Here is a 23,783-nt window from a genome sequence, read left to right on the forward strand (position 1 = left end):
CCTTAAATCAGTGCAAAACAGTTCATAAGCTTTACAAACTAGGCAGTTTCAGGGCCCTAGGCAAAACTGCAAAATAAACAAAACTTTCTTTGGTATCAACCTAAGCTGCATTCTCCACCTTGTGCTAGAGAGCACCATCGCTTCTGTATTAAAACAGTGCTGAATATGAAAAGGATTTCTTTATTGTGGGATTATAAGTTTATTTTCTTCTGAATACTTTATAAAATGCCAAAAGAAGGGTGCTTGATAATGGATTTTTAAAACTCACAAATGTAAAACACCATGTAGATCTGAATGTGGCTAATTTTGATTTCAAGTTCTGCTTTCCCCCCTGTAATTTCTGTTCCTATGTTTTAAAGGATAAGTAGTCATGCTTCATCTCATTCTTCCCATTCCTGCGCTCCCCTCCCCACACCAAATACAATTCTTGGGAAAGGAAAACAACTTCACATCAGGTTGATATTTTTTTTTCTCCTTCTAGGTACAGGGTCTTGTTCCGTTGTCCAGGTTGGAGTGCAGTGGTGTGATAACAGTCATTGCAGCTTCAAATTCCTGGGCTCAAACAGCCTCCTGCCTCTATCCGCAGAGCAGCTAGGACTACAGGCCCACACCACCATGCCCGATAACTTTTTTTTTTTTTTTCGCCCAGGCTGGTTTCGAACTCTTGGCCTCAAGCAATCCTTCTGTCTTGGCCTCCCAAAACACTGGGATTGCAAGCATGAGCCAGCAGGCTTGGCCTCAAATTGAGAGTTTAATGCAGCATCCTAGGATGCTTTCTATGCTCCACACCTATTTTGAAATGAAACAACACAGTTTCCATACAGCCAGCCTATGAAAATATGGTACTTCTGGCTGGGTGTGTGCTGGGATGGATGGAGGTGGGGGAACCTTCACACAGAGGGAACTTCACCTGGCCTTACTGCTATTGATTGAGTGATACCCAAACCCCAACGGTCTGTTGCATTCGAGGCATATATGTCATGTGCCCAAAGTGCTTCTTGGGGCTCAGGGTTTGTTCACCTGATGTTTGCTCGTTCCTGGGGACTCCTACCACCAAGCCAGCCATAAAACAAAGTTAAAACAGCGAGCTGCAGAAGAGACAAGGGCAAGAAGCCAGCTCCTGTGGGACAATCACAGCACGCAGTGATCGTGTTTCTATTATCTCTGAACTCAAGAATGGGTCATGTGAAATTCAGGCGCAGGGCAGGCGGGAGAGCGATCCGGGATGGGCTGGCACGTACTGGGCACTGAATAAGCTTTTGTTCAGTGAATGCAGGAGCCACCGGGCGTGGCGGCTTTCACGGCCCCTCAGCTGTGACAGTTCCCCTGGGGTGGTGCCGCCTCCCTCTGTCCTGGAGAAAGGCGTTCAGGGAGTGAGAAGCATCCCTGGGTGGGGTAGGGGATGCTGGTGAGAACCAGGGACGCCTTGTGGGCCCAGGGCCAGCCTGCTTTACAGAACAATCGGGATGCGAACACCGATGCCTGCTCTCCCGGATGATGCTGCGAATCTATAAATACAGATTTAGACACATGTAGTGGACGCGTTCTCCTCCCCGGGGTAGCGGAGATGTTTCCAGAGAGCAGATCTTTGTAGCCCGGAGAAGGACGCCCGTGAGTTTGTGCAGCCTGGGAGACGGCGGGGGGTTTGATACAGGGGTGCCCGTGGGAAGGGGAGGGCTGGGTCGTCTCAGAACCTATTGACTGTCCTCGACCCCCGACTCTCTGCACGCTCCGGATCTCACTCCCGGGAGGGCCCGGAGAAAACCCGAGTTGGGGTGAGACTCCGAGGAGGGCGGTTCTAGTGGAGAGGTAAACGGGTGGGGACCACGCTGCAGCCCCCTGGGGCGAGGGTGTGCTGTAAAAAGCGCCGGGGGCAGGGGCACCTGGCAGTCTCTCAGAGAAGAAGTTGGGGGGGCAATGTGACAATTAAAGATATGTAGTCTGAGGAATCAGTCCCCAAAGAGAGAGGGGATTGAATCTATCCGGATTTCGTTTAAGTGAGGAGCTGGTCTTCTTGGGGAAAAAAAAGTGCAAAAAGATAAAAAAAAAAAAAAAAGTGGAGAGGGTGGAGCAGGGGATGCGGCGAGTGGACCCCCAGCGGGTGCTCGGGCGCGCGGGGTGTTGCTGCTGCTGGACGCCCTCCCCTCACCTCCGCCCCAGGCTCGGGGCCTGCCCCAACCCTCGCGCGGCCCCTCCCCCGTTCCCCCTCCCCGCCGAGCGGGCCTGAGCCGCGGAGCCGCGACGCGAGTGCGGAACTCGGGGCGCGGGCGGCGGTGGGGCCGGGGCGCGGGCCGGGCTGGCCATGGCGCGGGCGGCGGGCGCGCGGGGCCCGACCAGGTGGTGCGGGAGGCGCTGGCGCTGCGGGCGGGGCGCGCTCCTCGCCTTCGCCGCGTGGACCGCGGGCTGGGTGCTGGCGGCAGCGCTGCTGCTCCGCGCGCACCCGGGTGTCCTCTCCGAGCGCTGCACAGACGAGAAGAGCCGGCGCATCCTGGCCGCGCTGGTAGGTCCCGCCGCCGCTCTTCCCCGCGCCGCGCGTCCAGGGAGGGGGCATCACACCCATCCTCGTTCCCCAGCCTTCCCCGGGGACTTGGGTGGCGGTGGCACCCGCCGGGGGCGTGGGTTCCCGACACCTGCGTGGAATGCCAGAGGCGCACGCCCCGGTCCCCCGAATGGGGACGCAGCCGGGAGTGCTCTGTGGGCGCGCTGGGGGTGTCTCTCCCCTTTTCGCCAGAATTCGCCCTTTGTCCCCAGACAGCCTCTCCGTCCTACTCTCGCCACCCCTGAGCCCGAGCTCCGGAAGAAAGTTTGCGTGTCTGATCCGAGTGGCCGGGTCTGGTCGAGCCTCCGGACAGCCCCTCGGTGCCCGCGTCCGGAGTCAGGCCGCCAGGCTCGGGGCGCGAGCCAGTGCGGGGTTCGGGATCGGGGGTGCCACGCCTCTGTCTCTCGGGTCCGCAGCGCTCCAGCCCAGCCCGCGTTCTGTGATTCCACCCTGAGCTGCCAGGTCACCCCCCATCTCACCCAGCCCATGCGGAGGGCTGGTCTGACCCCGGCCCCCCTGCGCTCCAGAGCCCAGGCTCTCCGCGGTCGCGGTCTGTGGGAACCGATGCAGCGGGCGAGCAGAAAGCGCTGCGGAGGCGTCTCGGACCGAGCGGATCCCGGGTCCTAGTCCTCTACAGGAGCCTCCTAACCTGGGAGGGCCCGAAAGCTCGCACCCAGCAGCTCCTCAGCTGAGCCGGAGAATTAGGGAGAGAAAGAAACATTTCGCATTTTGCAGACTGCTGCGTGCGCTGGGCTCACATCATGAGAAAGAAACGCCCACCTTTAGTTGATTGGAAACTTGGCTAGCCGTTCTTTCGGGAGCAAAGGAGACTTGAATAAAGATGGGAGTCCCCTAAATCCCAGAAAGGGGAAGACAGTAGCAACTACTCTTACATGACTTCTTAAGCGATTATTCATTTCCTAAAATAGTGACCATCTAAGCATTTGGTTTGAAAAGTGATCTATTTTCTAAAAAAATCTTCAAGAAACACATGGGAAGTTTTCAGTCCAGTTGCTTACATATGAGTGGGGCTTTTGAGATTGTAGATTTTCAAAATGTGGGACCACAAAGGTTTTTAAAGTAAATGATTTTTAAAGTGAGATTGAAATTGTTTTTTTAAAAAATGAGCCAGGTATACTAGCTAAAACAAGTTATGCTCCTAATTGATTCTGACCGGTGTCATCGTGTCATCGTGAATTGAACATATGTAGGTGAGTCACTCATAGATTCTATTGACCCCTTCTAGTGTTACACTGAAGTTTTAGCAAGTCTTGTTGTTGTTGCTTTGGTTTTTTTTTTCTTTTCTTCTTTTTTTTTTTTTTTTTTATGGAGTTTCGCTCTTGTCGCCCAGGCTAAAGCGCAATGGCGTGATCTCGGCTCACCACAACCTCCGCCACTATGCCTGGCTAATTTTGTATTTTTAGTAGAGACGGTGGTTTGTCCATGTTGGTCAGGCTCGTCTCGAACTCCCGACCTCAGGTGATCCGCCCACCTCTGCCTTCCAAAGTGCTAGGATTACAGGCGTGAACCACCACGCCAGGCCAGTTTTACTAAGTTTTAAGTTGCAAAAGCTCATTGATTTTTCTTAGTAACCCATAAAAATCCTTTTCATTTATAAATTTTTCTCCCCTGGTTTTCTTTTCTTGTGAAGGGAGTGCTGATAGACTAATTATAGTAAACAAACATTGATGGTTTAACTAGAGTGGAATACCTATTTACAAATTTAATACAGTAATCCTTTAGATTAAGATAGAAAACAAATGCCGTTTTTCATTTCTTTACCTTTGGTTAAATGAGGAAAGGCTTAATAATGGAAATTAAATCGTCTAGTATAATTTAAGTAATTGCTAATCATAACTTTCCCAGCATTCCAGGTCATAAATTAAAACCAATACTGTTTAGAGGCTTTACCAATATATCTTCAATGGCAGCCATATGGAATCATTTCTAGTCAGACATAAAGCTGGGGAGATTGGTTCTGCCCTGAAGGCCTGCAATCTTTCCTACTGCCAAAAGAACGATGTCGGAGGCCACATCCATCTCCCTAGGTGTTGATGTGACGCTGTCTCCGTGAACTGGTTTGTGGGGGAGCAGACTTTGCCACAGGCCCTGTTTGAGTTCCCTACTCCTCACGCATTCGCAGAACTCTTTCTCCCCCCCGTCTTCCTGCCACTTCCTTTTCTACCGTTTTCATCCTGGATATGTTGGTGCGAGACCCACACAGTGCGGTGGCTCAAGTTTTACCCAGGACACTCTCAGTTAGGACAGGGTTTAAATACGACCCGAATCTTCACAATCCCAACTCTGCTGGGCTGAGTTGCCAAGTAGAGGTTGGCATTGTGGCTTCCGAGGACTTGAACTGAATTGAGCCTCTGTCTCCGCTCCCCCGGCACTTTCCAATTCATTCTGCCTGGCTTTTATCCTTAATAATAAAACGGGTTGTTATTTTCCTGATGGGCCTCCAGACTCTCATTAGCTTTCACTCTGAATACCGGAGCGCAGAAGAAACCACTTTGTCAGCTGGGCCGAAGGGAGACTTTCTGGCAGAGCCCAGGGAGTTGTGGTGGATTCCCCGCCCCTGGTAGCGGGTGGCTGCCAGTGTTCCCAGGCTCTCGCCTGGCGGGGGGCATTGCTGGCCTGCCAGGGGTGAACCCACCTGTAGGATAAAAGAATCAGTGGAAAAAGCTTAGGGGCGAGTCAGGGGATGGGGGGCAGAGGTCTCCATGTTCTCCCCAAGCCCACACTCCACCTCCCCAGGGAGGTTCCCCTCTAGCCAACCACATCCCACTGACAAGTTTCTAGAAGAGCCAACCTGAATTGTTCCAAAGGAATTGAGGCCCTGTTCTTCCAGCTTGGATTTTCCTGGTTAGACTCTAGGGCTACTCTTAATGGTGGCTTTAAGAGGAACAACACACCGTAATCAAGAAATAGGTGCACTCAGATTTCTGGAGCTCCGCTTTTCTAGTGGGCTGTGTCAGCAGGCCCAGCCAGCTGGAGAGCTAGCTTGGTGCTGGATCACTCACACACCTGGCTTCTCATTCATTCTGCAGGCTGGGCTCTTCACACAGAGGCTGAAGATGTGGGCTGCTGCCTGTTGACTCTTCCTCCGGGAAGGCACTGTGCGAATTGTTTCGTGGGGCTTATTTCACTGAATTCCCTCAAGAACCTCTATGAAGTATTTGCTTTTAGTATCCCCATTTTACAGATGGCAAAACTGAGCCCCAGGGCGGTGAAGTGACTTGCTCTGCTTCACATGGTTAATCTGGTGAGGAGCCAGGACATGGCTCTGTGTCGTCTGATGGTAGCAATGACGTGACAGTTAGCGGCTTCTCTGATAATGGAAATCCTACATAACAACTCATATACTTAACCCTTCCATAGCGAATATTTTCAAAGCATGTCAAAGATACTCCCACAGACTCTGTTATCCTGAAGGCTTAACTGCCTTTTGGCTAGTTAGGTCTAGATGCAATTTCATGTACATTAGAGATTCGGTTTTAATGGGGCAGGCTTATCTTTCTTTGCTGCTGTGATAGAAACTGCCAAGGTCCCAATGGGAGTACAGCATCCAGGGCACATATCCAGAGAGGTTTCTCAGCAGCGAATGGCTCTGCCTGAATGCTCGGCCACATTCCTAAAGTAGGGAGCGCTTACACAGTGGACGAGCTGAGCTGAGATTCTGCAAAGCACAGCATAGCTGCTTCGGGAAAGAATACCACTGTCAAGGATGCATGTTGCTAACTGCATAGAGCTTAATGCTCCTTAAAAACAAACACACAAAAGAAAACCCAGCCCTCAGACACGACCTCTGGGACCTTATCAACAGTTTTTCTAGACTAGAGTGGACAGGTTTTATTTTTGCCTGAGAACCATGACATAAATTAGAGTCCCGATACTAAGCAACGATTGCAAAGAGTGCTTCTTACCAAAGCTGGGGCTGATTTGATGGGAATGTGCATCTGTGTGGATATTTTCACATCCATGAGAAGCACAAATCCGCTGCAAATGTAATTAATTTTAAAAGCACGCCAGAGTTAGCTGCAATGAGACTTTAACTTGTTTTTTTCAGTTTATTTTCAACTGCAATACCTGTGGATTTTATATGTGCACACATTTGGGTACAAAAATGTACCTGTCTTTAAGCTGGCCTTAGGAACTCCTCCTGTGCACAGAAGGAGTCTGAGAAAGACCGATTTTTAAAATGGACCTGCATAAACTACTTCTATTGAGTTAAAAAAAAAAAACAGCTATTTCAACAGGACATGCTGCTAATAAAATAATTCTACTATTATCTTTAACATGATGGAAGTTTTGGGGGTTTTCGTTTGTTTTCTTGAGACAGGGTGGCTCACTGCAGCCTCTACCTCCCAAGCTCAAGCAATCCTCCTGTCTCAGTCTCCCAAGTAGCTAGGACTATAAGTGTGGCCCAGCTAATTTTTTTTTTTTTTTTTTTTTTTAGAGACAGGGGTCTTGCCATATTGCCCACCCAGGCCAGTCTTGAGTTCCTGGGCTCAAGTGATCCTCCTGCCTCAGCCTCCCAAACTGCTGGGATTACAGGTGTGATCCACTGTGCCTGGCCTGATGAAAATTTTAAATTCAAACTTGCAATTTGTACATTAAGTTGACTGTTCTTTTTAAAAGGCTGGATGAAATCTTTTTCTGTGCTTAGCAGGCACAGACATGCAGAACAATGCTGCAGACTTACATTAACACTGGTAAGCCATGGGAGATGAATTTTGCACTCCACATAAGAAGAGTAGGAACTGAAACGCCAAAAATACTTCAATGTAGAGGACACCAAGGAACATATGTTCCATAACCACACTTGTATACAGATGGTCCCTGACTTATGATGATTTCACTTATGATTTTTCAATTTTATGACAGGGTGAAAGTGAGATGCATTCAGTAGAAACTCCACTTTGAGGATCCATGCAACAATTCTGCTTTTCACTTTCAGGGCAGTATTTTAAATTACATGAGATAGTCAACACTTTATTTTACGTAGGCTTTGTATGAGATGATGTTGCCCTGCCATAGGCTGATGTAAATGTTCTGAGCATGTTTAAGGTAGGCTGGGCTAAGCGATGATGCTCAGTGGGTTACGTGTATGAAACGCATTTTCAACATACTCTGGGGTTGTTGGGATATCACCCGTTTTAGGTTGAGGAAGAGCTGTGTGTGTTTGCGGGCATGCTTTGCTGTAATGTACATGCTCTCTTAGGACAAGTGCAGTGACTGGGATACTGAAAAGTTAGGTTATAAACCCAAGACCTTACCTGTGGAAGCTGGCAGGTCTGGTCAGGGCTTTTGTCACCTGCTGCACTTTCTGCCCTTTCTGATACCCAGTGTCGCAGCAAGAAGCAGGCGTCAGGGAGATAAGCTTACAAGTCAATGTGCTGATCTTCAGAAAAACAGCCAAAATGAATGTTTCCTTCCAAAATCCATAGGCTGGATACCAAATTCAAAGTTATACCATTGTTCTAAATGTCTCACAACTCCTGTTTGGAACTGCCCTCCAAATTCACAGGGGCAAATCTCGTATAGATTTGTATTTCATCAATGAGGCACTGTTTGTATTAAACACGGTGCTGTGGGGACCTGACCCAGTGCCGCACTCACATGGCCATGATTTAATGATTGCTGGGGTAGGGGAGGAAGACAAGAATTCCACTTAGGGGTGGGGCTGGCTTCCGGGCAAAGGTTGATTTGGCCAGGCCGGGTAGGAAGCATGTAAGTCCAGTGGAGACACCCGAAATGGCATTTCGAATGGCGCAGCCCAGCCTGTCAGTAGGTGCTTGCTTCAACTGTGCCCTCTCCTCCCAGGGGCCGTTTCTGGTTCTCTGAACACACAGGGCTACTTTGAAACTCGGGGCCTTTGCACAAGTTCTTCTCCATGACTCAGCTGTCCTCTCCCTTGTCTGCTAAGGCAGACTTCTAATTCCCTTTCAAAACTGAGCTCAGAGGCATCTCCCCCAGGAAGAAGATGCCCTGCCCCCCATCCTTTCCTAACCGGGGCTGGAGAGGGAACTAGCTTTGAGCGAGCCACCTTAGGCCGGGCACTGTGTTGGGACTGTCTCCCTGTGACCTTGTTTGACTCCATGACACAGTACTATTGACCTCATTTTCCAGACTCGGAAACAAGCCACACAGCAAGCCAGGGGCAGAGCCCAGAGGCAGACCCAATCTGTGCCAAGCTTAGCCTCACTGTGGCCCTGCCCTGTCACTCTAATGTCATTTAGGAATTTCGAAGGCTGTCCCCTCTGCTCCGTGAACTCTGGAACCTGGCAGCTGTGGCCAGATGGTGGCCCATCCAGGCTCATGCACAGCTGGGAAAGCTGGAGCTGTTGATTTGGGGGTGGCCCAGTCCCAATCCCAGTGAGGCAGAGAGGAGATGGCTTCTTGGCCGGCAGGTGTCTCTCATGGCTAGCGGCTATGGTGGCCACAGTTCAGATGAGAGGGGTGAGGGCCCTGGCAGTCACAGTAGGCACCCTCCTCACTCTGCTTTTCACAGGCTAATAGAAAACCGGGCCCAGCATCTCTGACATTTTTCTCCTGAGCCTCCTCTCTCAGTTGCAACCAGGACCATGTCTCCCCGCCCTCCCCTCCTCAGCACTGTGAGACTCTGGAGCTCCCAGCTCGGGATCACACCTCTGGCTGCACTGGAGTCCTATTGTTGCTTTTCTTTCTTTTTCAATGGTTCCCTACTTTATGCAAAAGTACTTTTCATTAAATTAAATATGTGATAACACTATAAAATTTTATGGGAGTGAATCAAACTATTTTGGGTATCATGCTCACAGAAGCTTTTTTTTTTTTTAATTTAAAAGGACATCAGGAAACAATTTTTTTTTCGCACTTTCTTATCAGATTTATAGAGACGTGAAACTCTGTAAATACCAGATCAAGTAGGGGACAAACCCCAACAAGTAAAATGAACAGGCCTTACTCTTCCTGCCATCTATATCTTCTTGCTCATGGTGGCCTCAGTTCCTTATCATTCATCCTCACCTCACCTCTCAGGGCTCTCCTGAAAGGTCTCAGAGGAGCCTGACCAGCTGCCGCGTTCTTCCGAAGGGCAATGTGGAGGCGATGGCGAGCAAAGCATGCTGGGCGCAAAGGGTCCGGATCCTCCCATGCGCCTTTCATGACCCCGTGCCTGGGAAAGAGTGACCAGGGTTAAAGCCAAAGACTGACATTTAACCAAGATTCTGTTGAGTTCGATTCCAAGATGAACACAGGAGGTGCACAGCTCCAAACGTGTTTAAAGCAGCTGGTGAGTGTGTGTTCATACAACTTCCTTACGGGTGTGGGTTTCCAAAGACACAAAGTCAGCCCCAGGCAAATAGGGTGGTGTCACTAGCTCCAGGACCAGGTTCATGAGTTTCTATCTACAGGCCTCTCTCGCTTGCGTCATTGTGTTAGCCAAGCAAGAACCCCCATGCCCCCACCCCAGTGCATTATAGAGATCTAAAATGCAGCAGCTGGCAGGAGCCCCCCCTCAGCAGGAAGCCAGGGGGGCAGACAGCTTGGCATTGGCCTTTCAGGCTGTTGTACTACCTGAAATAGTCCTGAAAAATATATAGATACTTCTTTTAAGCACTGGGAGTGTTTCTTTTCAATAAGCACTTTGAACGATTAGCCCGCAATGTTTATAAAGGCCCCCAGTCCCTCTCTTATCTACTGTTTTGGGGCCACGTGTGTCTCAAAATTCAAATCTTGTTGAATGTTAGAAAGATCATATAGTACCTTATATTTTGCATATGGGGCAGTGCCAGTAATCAAGTTAATAATTCTACAGCAAAATGTATGCGAATTCACACCAAGTCAAACACATATAGACACAAATAGGCTCGTGTCTTTTCAGCTGGGTTTTGACACCACATAAGGTCAAATGAGTCATGAAAAACTCGTAGTTTTCAGAGGCTGTTTGATTTTGGATTTTTTTTTTTTTTTTGAGACAGATTCTTGCTCTGTTGCCCAGGCTGGCATGCAGTGGCACAATTTCAGCTCACTCCAACCTGCGCCTCCCAGGTTCAAGTGATTCTCCTGCCTCAGCCTCCCTAGTAGCTGGGAATACAGGCGTGCACCACCATGCCCGGCTAATTTTTGTATTTTTAGTAGAGACCGGGTTTAGCCATGTTGGCCAGGCCGGTCTAGAACTCCTGGCCTCAAGTGATCTTCCTGCCTCAGCCTCCCAAAGTGCTGGGGTTACAGGGGTGAACCACCATGCTCAGTCTGATTTTGGAATTATTTATACATCTAGACGCTGGAGGCCCAGCTTTTGACCTCAAGGAGCTACTTGTAATCTGCTTGGGATGGGTAAAGCTGATCTACCTGGCCACCTGCGAGGCTGGGCAGTATCTGATTGTGAACCCAAGGCTGTTCTCAGTCCTCTCCTGATGCCTGGTGCTCTTGCATACGCTGTGGCGTGCACACACACTTCCCTCTTCGCCGGTACAGTCACCATGCAGGGAGGCAGGGAGTGTGACGCAGGGAAGGAGTTTGAGGCCCAGAGCAGGTAAGGATGTGGCAGCATGGTTGGACCAAGGAATCCAAGCTCAGTGGCCCTTGGCCCCATCCTTTGTCCCAGCACCAAGCTGCCCTTTGCTACTGCGGAGCCCTCAAGGTCCTTTCTCACAAATGAAATGGGGTGAGAACAACAGCTTTGGGATTTGGTGTTTCTCATGGCCTTAGAGGAACGAGGGTGACTCTGTTGTTCATGTGCTGTAGAAGTTCCCGGGAGGAAGAGAGGCCTTTACTTGCTGACATGGAGGAAGATTCATTTGTCGGGGAAACGGGCAGGATTAGGAAATACACTCAACCCCTAATCAAAGTGGTCCCATGGTTTAGATTTTCTGAAAAACAGAAGAGAGAAGAGGATGACAGTCCTCTCCTTCCTTCCATTCTGCACTTCTTCCTTCTCTGCCTCTGGCAGGATTATCAGGCTGGACGGGCTTCTCAGGGAATTTGTGGTGTGGTGGGGAAGGTGGCCAGGTCCCCTAGTGGCTCCATCTTAAGGCCTCCTGAGGTTTAGGAGAAACACCCCATCCGGGGGCTCCTGGACAGCCTTGCTCACCGCCGCCCAGATGCAAACAGGCCCTACTCCTGCATCCTGCATGGGTCCTCCTTGGTCCCTCCTCTTCTCCAGGTCACCAGCCATGAGCCCTGTGCTCACTTGTGTCCTCTACAGGCTTCTCCTCTAAACATCTGCAAACCTCCAGCCTGCAAGCTTTATAGGCCACTCCATTTCATGTGGAAAACAGTAAGCTCAAGGAATGTACTTGCAGGAAGGGTCATTACTGTGGTCAAGCCTGGGGGCAGATAGGGCTCCCCGGGTCCCCTCTGCTGAGACCTGACTTGCTGCTTAGATGCGGGACTTAGAAGCTCTCCCAGTGACCCTGAAGTGTAGCCAGAGTCGAGAGCTACTGGCCTGGTCCAGCCCTTTCACCTGTTGGTTTCCTGGCCTCTGGCTTTCCCAGAGTCACCCAGCTGAACGATGGGAAGTCGCGCTTCCCGGCCGCAGGTGTCCTGATTCTGCAGACCTGTCCTAGGCCTGACTGAGTCGTGTAATGACTGTGAGTGGCTCCTTTAACCTTCCCCTGAATGACTCACTGGCTGAGTGGCCTCTGCAATCCACAGGTCTGACGTTTCTCTGCACAGCTGGATTATCAGTGTCCTGAGGGCAGAGGCCAGGCTGTCCCTTTCCCTAACCCCAGCCGAGAGATGGACGGCACCAGGCCCTCCCCGTGGTGACTGACTGTTCCCTTCCTTCCAGTGCCAGGACTACCGGGGCGGCGCGCTGGCCGGGGACCTCTGCGAGGACCTGTGTGTGGCGGGAAAGCTGCTGTTCCAACGCTGCCTGCACTACGACAGGGGCAAGAAGGTGCTGCAGGCCGACTGGCGCGGCCGGCCCGTGGTCCTCAAGTCCAAGGAGGAGGCCTTCTCCAGCTTCCCGCCCCTCAGCCTGTTGGGAGAGGAGGCAGGGGAGGGTGGCCAGGACATCCCCGAGGCAGAACTCCTCCTGATGGTGGCTGGGGAGGTCAAGAGCGCTCTGGGCCTGGAGTTGTCCAACAGCAGCCTGGGGTCGTGGTGGTCGCGCAGGCGGGGCCCGCGCTGGCGGGGACAGCTGGCCAGCCTGTGGGCGCTGCTGCAGCAGGAGGAGTACGTCTACTTCAGCCTGCTGCAGGACCTCAGCCCACACGTGCTGCCCGTGCTGGGCTCCTGCGGCCACTTCTACGCGGTGGAGTTCCTGGCCGCGGGCAGCCCCCACCACGGGGCACTCTTCCCCCTGGACCAGGCCCCAGGTGCCCCTGGGGGTGGCCAGGCCAAGGCCATCAGTGACATCGCACTCAGCTTCTTGGACATGGTGAACCATTTTGACAGTGACTTTTCCCACCGCCTCCACCTCTGCGACATCAAGCCGGAAAACTTTGCCATCCGGAGCGACTTCACAGTAAGTGGCGCGGGGCGGTGTGTTTATGTGCGGAGAACGGAGCTCTCGGGTCTGGTGGGAAGGAGATGAGAAGGTTTCTGAGCTCCTGGCCTGAGTTCGCAAACTACTGTGGCTTCTGTAGCCTTAGAGAACTCCCACCTCCCAGAACGCTTCCTTCCGGGTGTCAGTAAGGAACAGAGGCATCTCGAGTGAGAATCTGAAGGAACGGAGGCCACAGTGGGAGGCAGAGGGCTGTTCTGGATCCTTCATCTGAGCTCTGTGGCTGCTTTGAGCTCACGTAACAGCAACCTCTCTTGCTGGTCTGTTTAACTTGCGCGGAAAACAGTCCGCAGGAGGCAAGGAGCTGCAGGGCATGATGAGGGAGGGTGGCCTCCGGTGTGGAGACGCTGTTCTCCAGCTGCCCATGCTCTGTGACAACATGTAACTTTTCCCAGTGCTTTTTGTCTGGAGAGGTTCCGGTCAGTTTCCATTCCATATGTGAGACTTCTAGAGGAACAAATGGGGTTTTAGTGCCTTCCACAAGGGAAAGCCCTGCCAGGTGGAAATATCTGCCACTGCACCACGGGGCACGTGGGGCCAGGCAGGTGCGTGAGAACAGGGAGGTGTGGAAGAACAGCAGCAGGAGCCTCAGTGTCTCCGTGTAACACAAACCCCTCTCCCTTCACCCAGCTAGGCAAACACTGATGGGTCAGATTAATACTGCTGCGATCGTCCCAGTGCCCTCACGCTGTGCCAGGTGCTGGGACCATCCAACAGGAAATAGTACTAAGACTGGCAGGGATGTCATGGGTGCAGGATGGGTTTGGGGAGGGCGGAGTGCTCTGCTCCCCCACCTGCTGTAACGAGTTCATTCTTATGCGGCCAGTGCCGGCCGCTGAACGGCCAGACCAGCTTAGCTCCAGTCACCCGGGCATGCTGGTCACTGTGGGACCTGGCTCATGGTGGGGTCATGCTCTTCAGCATGGTTGCAACATAAAGGGACGAAAAGCAGGCACTGCGACTGCCAGTCATGGCCTCTAAGGCAGGTGGCATAGGAGTGTCATGGTCTTCTGAAAGCAGCTGGAAAACTAAATTTGCTGCTGGTGTAAATCCCTTCTCTAACCATGTCCTCATTCCTGTGAAGGGCATCATACATCTTTGTCAGTGCTTTGTCCTAATGCCTTGCTCCTTGCTGCCCTGGACGGGCTGACAAGCTCGGGGTGCCTCAAAGTGTGGCAAGGAAATAACTAGGAAGTTCTGGGAGGTTCCAGGAGGTCTGTGTGCTGGGCTGGGAGCTCTGGGGGAACTCACCTGTATCTGCAATTCTGAGTGCGATGTGCGTCTCCCAGACACTGTCCTGATATGTGTGTCGGGGGGTAATGACCCACAGCCACACTGAGGCCTTGGGGAGGAAGTCAGGGAGTGTTCACGCACAACCCCCACCCCCCAGCTCCGGGCAGCTGCGGGCCAGTTCTCGCCACTCAGTCACTCCCTTCTTCCTCCAGCAGGTATCAGTGGGCATCAATGAGTGGGACCCAGCAGGTGCTGTAATTGTTGAGGGAATTTCAAGGATATCCACTTCTCAAAGGAGCTGGGGCCGATGGGGTCTGTGATGCCAAGTGGGCGACATCAGATGCTTTTACCTACATACTTGTTGATTATCCAGTTACCGGTTTGTGGGAGCCACCTAAGTTGTGCCTCCAGTATCTTGCACACCACCAGCAGAAAATATTTGTTCAATGAAATCATGACTATGCCTCCTCAACCTAGCCCCGGACTGTGTTTTGTCGGCTGGTCCTGCACCGCTCAGGGCTCTTACCTGTACTGCAGCCTTAGCCTGGGCAAGAATAGGGAGGCGAGGGCAGGAGGAATCCCCTTCACCAGTCCTGTTTGCGACCCTTCTTGCAGACCCTGAGGTTCAAGGAGTTATTTTACCCAAGATTGTACAACTTTTAAGTGAAAACCAGCAGTATCTGCTTCACCAGAGAGCTCATTTAGAAATGCAAATTCTCAGACGCCATGCCAGACCTATTGAATCTGAAACGATGGGGTGGGAGCCAGCAATCCCTGTCTTCAAAACAAGGCTCCTAGTTGATTCTCATACGTGCTCAAGTTTGAGAGCTAGTGATCTCAGAGTCCCGGCGGGTGGGTCCTGCCTTTGAGCCCAGGTTGCTGGGCTGCCCTGGCAGAAGGAAGGGGCGCCTCCCAGCAGAGGTGTAAGAATTGGTCATTCACAGTCATTCTCTCATCTGCAGGGCAGGTGCTCACTTGCAGATCCTGAGAATGTGTCCAGTGGCTGTAAATGAATAACTAGGAACCTTCATGATCCGAAACTATTGCCAGCCAGTGCTCTTTTCCGACAGATGGTATGGCTTCTTACTCCAGGGCCACAGTTTTTGGTGAAGAATGAAATAATTCTCATTCATCTTCCTATTCTGATGCCAGGAGGAAGTTTGAAGAAGATGAGGCAAGTTAGGTAATTTTATGCAGGAAGGACTTTATGATTCTCCTGATATTAAGAAACATGATATAGGTTTTTCTGGTTTTTTTTTTAATACTGTTCTTATTTTAGGTGCATAGGGTTATGTTTATAACAGCTGTAATCCATTCTAGACCCCATACACTAAAAATTAAAAAATAAATCTGGCTCTCCCTGGGAGATAAGAAGGAAACTATCAGAAATGGGAAGGAGAAGTTGCAAGAAGCTAAAATTCTAAGTAGGGGCCCAGGGGAGGCTGGGGAGATCGCCAGAAACCATAGAAAGAAGAGTCGTGTAGCCCCAGTAATGAATTATAAAGATGGGAGATTCATTAGCATAGTCCTTATTCACTTTAGTGCATTAACCAGGGTAAATAAGGAAATCGGCTATTTGTTGTGGCTAAATAATGGGATAGGAAAGATTAAAATGAGAAGTTGTTTACAGCACCTGAATTAGTAATTAGGCAAAACCCCTTACGTAGAGAAAAGGTCCTATATTGTTTATCTTCATTATTCTCCACGTATTTTGAAATAAATAATTCCCCCCTACTCTGTTTTACTAAATAATCCCTAAGAAACTTCATTGCCTTCTAGCATCAATCTTGAATGAAAAACTAAAACCAAAACCAAAAGGTGCCTCCCAAACTGCGTAGAATTGAAGAGGGAGTGATCAACAAATGCAACTCTTTTTGAAACTGCCAGGGGGAGAAAGAAAGGCTGATATTTCAATGCTGACCTGTGAAGGCTTGTGAAATGCCACTGACTCCATCAAATTCATCAGCTTTCCTAGTGGCTGTTTAATACCTCGAAGCTATAAACGGCTTGATTTGGGCAGATTCCAGGTTTTCTCAGGTTTGAGCTCATCTGTTTTTGTTGTTGCATCCAGGTGGCAGAGGAAGAGCTGCATAATTTAGAAGTTATTCTCTCTCTGGTTTTGAAGTCTGTTTGGTTCGATGCCAGGGAGATAAATCTGAAGTTCCAGGGGTCATCAGGTTCTCACGATGTCAGTGGAACTCAGGCGTCGCTCCTGTTCAGGGCCTCTGTGTATCAGTCCTAATTCGAGAACTTTGATATTTCCCCTACTTTGTCGTCTGACTGGTCAGTCCGAAACCAGCTGACTCAGGTAACAGATGTGTCATGAAGAGAACGTAGGCACTGCCCACCTCAGTTTCTCCATCACACCCGGAGACCAGCCACTCGAACGTGGCTTCCCTGGATTGCTTGTATTCACGGGAATAGATTCTCTGTATCTTACAGCTTTTACAGTCCTGACCCTTGAAGGTCAGAGACCCAAGTGATAAGGCAGTGGAGGGGAAATTCATGTATAACACCTCTCAGAGATCCTACTTGCAAAGCTGAGAAAGCATCTAAAGATGAAAAGTGATACTTGTGGTGATAGTTCCCAATCCTGGGCTTTCACCCATGGCTGCAGAGGTCCTTTTTGCAGTTAAAGCCTTCCACTGTAGCTATGACAGTGGCCTGTGTAAAAGAAAATGCATGCAGACACTTTAGGGGATGAATTCACTCCCCAGGGCATGGCTGGGGTTTTCCTCTTGGCTCGTTGGGACTTCTGGGATCACCTGTGACCTGGACAGTGGCACCCGCACGAGGTGAACAGAAGTTGTGAACAGTCTCCCTCTCCACGGAGCCCAACAGTAGCCCTTTGATAGCCCCGTGCTGTTTTGATTACAGGTGGTGGCTATTGATGTGGACATGGCCTTTTTTGAACCTAAAATGAGGGAAATCCTTGAGCAAAATTGCACAGGAGATGAAGACTGCAATTTCTTTGACTGTTTTTCAAGATGTGATTTACGAGTCAACAAGTGCGGAGCGCAGCGCGTAAACAACAACCTGCAGGTATGCAGAGTCTGCCAGGGCTGGGGGAAGAGAAGGTGCTGTCTGGCTGTTTCTGCCCACTAGCTCTTCAGATACCCTCAGTGGAGCTCAAGGTCAACATTTTCAGGCCGTCCATCCGAGCGATGTGGTTAATAAAGGCAGGACGGTGGGGATGGGGCAATCATGTGATCTTGGTTGCCTACCCCCAGGGTTGTTGGTCAGGCGACCAGGGGCATCTGATGAGGAGCTCCCTGCAGAGCTGGCTGCTGGGCTTCCTCTTGCCCAGGCTCCACCCCACGTATCTACAACCTCTCATAAACATGGGCACATACACGATGAGAACCCCGAGGCTAATCCATCAAAGATAATACTGAGAAGGGTGCAAAGCAGTCCCGAGACACTGGCCTAACTAGAGGTTAGACAGAAACCACCATCCAGACAGGCCAGAGGTCAGGACCAGGAGGTGGTATAGACAGGAAGAAAGGAGCCAAGTCCAGGAGATCAGCTACAAGTGGAATACATACAGGGTTCAGGCATTCAGGGCTGGCGGGTCTCAGGTCCCCCATCTAGGGTTGGAGCATCTCTCTTCTTTTGGCAGAAGCTGTCTCCTTCTGCCCTCACTTGAGGCTCTCAGGTGAGGGAGGATGTATCTGGGCCCACAGGTGCTGATCATACCCGGAGGAGGCCCCGCAGTGTCCAGGCAGACCTCCCCCACGGCCTGGTTGCATGCGATGGCTTAGGGAGGCTCTGGACCCACACTATCCAACCCGCTCCCCTAGAGGGCCCTCCGCTGTAGCTTGTCCTCTTCATTCCTTAAACCTGAAAGGCCAATGTGAGCCCACTGCAGACCCAAAACGCAGGTGAGGTGGGAGCAGGAGAGAGGAGCCCAGCATGGTGCTGCATCAGCTGTGATGGGGGATGATTTGGGAAGGCTGGGACAGGTCTGCTGTTAACCTAGTGGTCCCAGCCAGGCCAAACACCCTGACTCTACCACCCCAGAGTCTACACAGACCTTCTGGGCCAAAGAATCACTGAGTATTTCCCCTTTCAGGAAGCCTAAGAATGTGGTGGCCTTCAGAGGCGTCTCCATTCCAGCCTCTTTAATGTGGGTTCGTCATGAAATCATTCTTCTTGATCTGTGGGAAGAAGATAATTTTCACCTGAGCATCCACCGCCTTGTGATCCCAACCCACAAAATGGGAACACAAATGCCTGCTTTTTGCAATGTAATGAGAGGCTGAGTTTACACCCTTTCTGTAGAAAGCGCTCTTACTGATTCATTAAGGGGCAAGAGGAACACAGAGAAAACTGGCAGGAGAACAGACACCAAATACACAAATGGTGAAATCCAAATGGCCAACCAACTTGGAAAAGTATTTTATCTTACCATTCAAAGACATTCAGATTAAAATCCAATGATAGTAAATTTCACTTACCAATTGGGAATAGTTCTTTAAATGCTATTAATTAACAGTTGAGGCTTCAGGGAAATAGAAAAGTGTCTATATTGTTAACGTGATTGTGAGTTACTTCTCTCTTGAGGGGATGTGGCTGTTAGACATAGCCATGCTCTTTAGCTGAGCAATTTTATTTGTGCACATATCTGATTATTGACTTTGAATAAAGTCCTAGAAATGAAATTACATTTTCTTCAAGGATATGAGAAAATATGAAGCATTATTAGGTGAAAAAAATGCAGGTTACAAATTAATATTTACAATATCATCCCATAATCCTAGCACTTTGGGAGGCCGAGTTGCATGGATCACAAGGTCAGGAGATAGAGACCATCCTGGCTAACACGGTGAGACCCCGTCTCTACTAAAAATACAAAAAATTAGCTGGGCGTGGTGGCGGGAGCCTGTAGTCCCAGCTACTCGGGAGGCTGAGGCAGGAGAATGGTGTGAACCTGGGAGGCAGAGCTTACAGTGAGCTGAGATTGAGCCACTGCACTCCAGCCTGGGCAACAGAGCGAGACTCCATCCCAAAAAAAAAAAAAAAAAAAAAAAAAAAAAAAAAAAAAAAAAAAAAAAAAAAGTGTATGATCCCTTATATACCAAAATGTCAAAAGCAAGTATTTCTGAAAGATAGGATTACAATTTTCTTTATCTATTTTATATTTTCTTACTTTTTTACTTTTTATTTCTGTTTTATTTTATTTTAGAGACAGGGTTTGCTTCATCACCCAGGCTAAAGTGCAATGGCACAATCATAGCTCACTACAGCCTCGAACTCCTGGGCTCAAGTGATCCTCTCACCTCAGCCTCCCAAATAAATGGGACTACAGGGGCGTGCCACCACACCTAGCTAATTTTTTAATTTATTTTTTGCAGAGACATGGTCTCACTATGTTGCCCAGGCTTGTCTTAAACTTCTGGTCTCAAGTGATCCTCCCATCTTAGCCTCCCAAAATTCTGGGATTACAGGCTTGAGCTACCACACCCAGCCTTAATTTTCTGCATTTTGAACCCAAATTACCCCCAAAATTCTTGCTCTATATAAATTTACAAATCAATGCAATGGAATAAAAACCATCTCAGAAATAGACTAATGAAATACGGGTATTTAGCTCTGATAAACGGGGCCTTGTAGACCAGGGCAGGGAGAGCTAGGTGGCATAGTCAATGGTGCTGGTAAACTGGCTGGCCAGGCACAACAAACACCGTGGTAGCTGCCTCCTCCTGACCTCAGACTAGATTCCAGATGGCTCAGATACTTACACATAAAAAGATGAAATCCTTAAGGTACCAGAAAAAGCTGGGAGAGTTTCAAATATTGTTCTAGTGTAGATAAGGCCTTTATAAGTATGAAACAAAGCTGAAGACAAAGAGTTGACAAATTCAATTATCTTTCAGAAAAAAAAAAAAAACCCATGTTGGCATAAATAAAATTACAAAAAAAAAGAGCAAATTTAAAAGTTAAATGAGAAAATTTGCAAAACATTTGCAGTTCTTCTTATAGACCAGGAATGTAGAGAGTGGAAGGGCCTTATTCCTGGCTGCTGGGGCTCATTCCCCCCAGGACTGGCTTCGCCAAGGGGAGACCCACTTTCCAGGGGCAGCATCTAGTGATTGGTTAAAGAGGGTGGGCCCGACACCAAGCCCCCTGTGCCTCACTAAGGGACAACTCCATAGAGACTCCCCAGCCCCACACATTTACTTCTTCCTCAGTTCCATAGAGTGTGGTTCTCAAGGACAGGCCTCAAAGAATCCCTGCATGCAAACCTCTGTCTTAGAGTCTGCTTCCTGGGGAACCAACCTAAAGCAAGGGCGATGTCCTTAAGATATAAAGAGCATCTACAAATGAACACAACAAAGGCCAAAAATATAAACTTGACCATTCATTGAAAAGGAAGCACAAATAACTCTCAAACTAAGAAAGATGCAAATTAAACCATTTTCACCCACCTGTTGGCAAAATGAATCTGTGGCGTTTGCGTTGGAGAGGCTAAGGGAGGACGAGCAGTCTTGGATACATTGCCAGGGAGTGTAAATGAGTAGAAATTTTATGGAGTCAATTTAACATATCTATCAAAACAAAAAATGCACATGCCCTTTGACCCAGAAATCCTATTTCTAGAAATGTAGTCACATGCACAAAATGCAATAGCATATATCTGCAAGACGTTTATTGCAGCATTGTTCATAATCGCAAAAGTTATTATGCAACCTCAATTCCATCAATAGAGAACTGGTTAAATAACTTATGACACATGCACACATTTCAGAAGTAGCCATTAAATCACATGGAATATCCTCATAAGAACTGATTTGGAGGGAATGGCTGGGCGCGGTGGCTCATGCCTGTAGTCCCAGCACTTTGGGAGGCCAAGGCGGGTGAATCACTTGAGCCCTGGAGTTCAAGAACAGCATAGACAACATGGCAAAACCCTGTCTCTACAAAAAATACAAAAACTAGCCAGGCATGGTGCTATGCCCTTGTAATCCCAGCTATTCAGGAGGCTGAGGTAGGAGGATCGCTTGAACCAAGGAGGTCAAAGTTGCAGTGAGCCAAGATGGCACCACTGCACTCCAGCCTGGGTCACAGAGTGAGACCTTGTCTCAAAAAGAAAAAGAAATCAATTTCGAGGGATCCCCCTCATACAAATGGGGGTGGAAGTTTGAGAACAGTGTGTACAACATATTACCTATGTGTAAAATAAAAGAAAAAGGAAATGTGTGTGTCAAAGAATGTCTCATTCTCAGAGAGGGAGCTGAGCATCGGGGCGAGGTGGAGCCTGAGATCACGGTCTAGCCTTAAGAACATTTTAAATTTTGCACATGAAAATGTATTCTCTATTTTAAAAAAACCATAATTAGGCTTTGAAAAGAATCCTTGCTTTTGCAGGGATTGTGAAATGGAAGTTGAAGGTTTTTGTCCTCTATGAAGCAGTAGCTCTTTACAATGGAGGCATTTGTTAATTGAGTCTGATTTAACGTGTGATAAAGAGAAATAAAGCATGATGCATCATGCAGCTCGCAGGTCATTTCTCCCAATGTGGGGGGAGCTGTAGGAGCTATAAGACAAACAACATGTTTACAGGGAGAAATTTCTAGTGATCCTCAGCATCATTGAATTTCATACCCGATTAGAATTAAAGACAGGGTCTAATTTTTACCTCTGCTTCTAGAATAACACATTTCACAGAGCCTTCAAAGAGCCTTATGCCTGCAGTCTTTTCTGTCAAATATACCTTTGTTTCATGAGCCTTAAAGTGCTTACAGGCAGCCACACAAGTTCACACACTTCTCCCTCACGCACCATTTGGCCCTCTGGATGACCCGGTCAGATGGTCATTGCGGTCACTAGGACCGGCTTGTGGATAAGAAATCTCATCTCCAGGTGGTGACAGCAAAGCTGGCTTCCCTCAGGCCTGCAAAGGACCAACTCCTGCAGCGGTGACTGTCTGTGACTTGACTTCTGCTTCCCTTCCTCCCTAGAAAGGTGTCCAGTCCTGTTACAGTGTCACCCAGAACTTCATCCATCTGCTAGGGGGCTGGAAAGGGAAGTTTCTGCCTCACACAGACGTCGGCTTCTCCTCTCAGAGGCGTCGTTTGTTCATGGTGCTGAAGGGTTTAAGGGGCAGAAGTGAAGGCATGTTTCCAAATCGGATGGTCTCTGGAGTGCGCTCCCTGAAGGATGGGGGTGGGGGTGGGAGAGAAGCTGAGATCTGTTTCGGAACCAATCCTGGGCTTGGGAAGCTTTTAGGAGGATTTGCTGCCCTAAATTAACTGTCCACTCTTCATTCCCTCAGGTCATCTGTGACAAAATATTTCGCCATTGGTTTTCCGCACCTCTCAAGAGCTCTGCGGTCTCTTTCCAGCTTCAGCTGCAGTTACAGGAGGCGGTGCAGGAATGTGCAGACCCTGGGGTCCCCAGCGGGAACACCCGGAGAGCAGCCCCCAGCGTGTTCTGGAAGCTTCACCGACTCCTCCAAGCCACGCTGAGGGAGCTGCAGGAGGCAGAGAAGTAGCCACTCTCTGGCCTTAAACATGCTCAGACAGGAAAAGTGACCTTTGCTGGATTTCTTCTGCCATTGTTTTAAAGATGAGCCGTTTCCCCCCTGCTCTCTGGGGTGCTGTTCTGGCCTCCACAGTGTGGATTGGCAAGTGCTGCTGCCAGAGACGGTGCTCCCTCGCTCTGGTCCCACCCTGGCCTCTGACCTGTCACCTTATGTAAAATGAGTGGAGGGAGGAGGTACAGACCTCCCTTCAGGAGGGCTCTCGGTCAGAAGACACAAACCTGTGTGCGCTTATTCTCTGCAGAGAGCACTTGTACCTGGTTATCCCAGCATGAGTTCCAGCTGTTCTTTCCTGTAAATCGTTACCACGTTAAAAAGTGTGTGTGTGTGCATGCAAATGAATGTGTATGCCGGTGTCTGGGTGCAAATGAGCATGTCAGCATGTGTGAGTGTGCCCATGAGTGCATGTGTGTGAGTGTGCCCATGAGTGTCTGCATGTGTGTGAGTGTGCCCATGAGTGTCTGCATGTGTGTGAGTGTGCACAGGTGAGTGTGGTGTGCTCATGAGGAGTACGAGTATGCCTGAGTGTGAATGTGTATGAGTGTGAATGAGTGTGTGCACGGGTGTCAGCATGTGTATATAAGTGTGGGCATGTGTATGTGATTGTGTGAGTGTGGGCAGGTGAGTGTGTTGGGGATGTGGGTTAGGGTGGGGAGTGCTGCTTTCTCTAGTGTGTCCTCCGGAACAGCTTGCCTACCTAGCAAAGAAGTGTGACCTTTCTTTTGGAATTAAATACAATAAAAAGAAAATAAATTGCATCTTTAGGGAATGTAGTTTGCACTGGAGAGCGTGTGTAACGGCAGCTTATAGTATTTTGCATTTTGTGGAATCCACCAAGGTTATGGATGGGTTTTAGGGAGCCCCATATTGCAATACTCCTTCCCCTTGGCGGGGACTTGTAGGTTGGCTTGATGCAGCATTGTCTTCACCTCCAGAGAAAATTGAAAGTAGAGCAAATGCCGAGGTCAGCATTG

The 23,783-nt window shown here is 49.5% G+C and overlaps 1 protein-coding gene across 3 annotated transcripts; it reads left to right on the plus strand.

The window, feature by feature from the left end:
- Window positions 1–1,577: 1,577 nt before the first annotated feature.
- Window positions 1,578–23,583, plus strand: DIPK1C (divergent protein kinase domain 1C). Of its 3 annotated transcripts, none has more exons than XM_032152060.2 (4): window positions 1,578–1,611; window positions 12,318–12,995; window positions 17,145–17,309; window positions 22,543–23,583. In XM_032152060.2, exons 2-4 carry the CDS (start codon window positions 12,567–12,569, stop codon window positions 22,759–22,761), a joined length of 813 nt encoding a protein of 270 aa, XP_032007951.1. In that variant the 5' UTR covers window positions 1,578–1,611; window positions 12,318–12,566; the 3' UTR covers window positions 22,762–23,583. The 3 variants fall into 3 exon arrangements, with proteins under 3 accessions (XP_032007951.1, XP_032007950.1, XP_058295734.1); XM_032152059.2 differs by lacking the exon at window positions 1,578–1,611 and adding an exon at window positions 2,274–2,500; XM_058439751.1 differs by lacking the exons at window positions 1,578–1,611; window positions 22,543–23,583 and adding exons at window positions 2,274–2,500; window positions 17,951–18,055.
- Window positions 23,584–23,783: the final 200 nt, after the last annotated feature.

Source organism: Hylobates moloch, unplaced genomic scaffold, assembly GCF_009828535.3.
Source record: "Hylobates moloch isolate HMO894 unplaced genomic scaffold, HMol_V3 SCAFFOLD_5, whole genome shotgun sequence".
NCBI classification, from domain to species: Eukaryota; Metazoa; Chordata; class Mammalia; order Primates; family Hylobatidae; genus Hylobates; species Hylobates moloch.

What these genes read in the sequence shown, in the direction of transcription:
- DIPK1C (XM_032152059.2), top strand. Translation starts at nt 2,303, where the DNA reads ATGGCGCGGGCGGCGGGCGCGCGGGGCCCGACCAGGTGGTGCGGGAGG. An exon ending in GGCGCATCCTGGCCGCGCTG is followed by an intron (nt 2,501 to 12,317) that starts GTAGGTCCCGCC and finishes CCTTCCTTCCAG; the next exon opens with TGCCAGGACTACCGGGGCGG. An exon ending in CCATCCGGAGCGACTTCACA is followed by an intron (nt 12,996 to 17,144) that starts GTAAGTGGCGCG and finishes TTTTGATTACAG; the next exon opens with GTGGTGGCTATTGATGTGGA.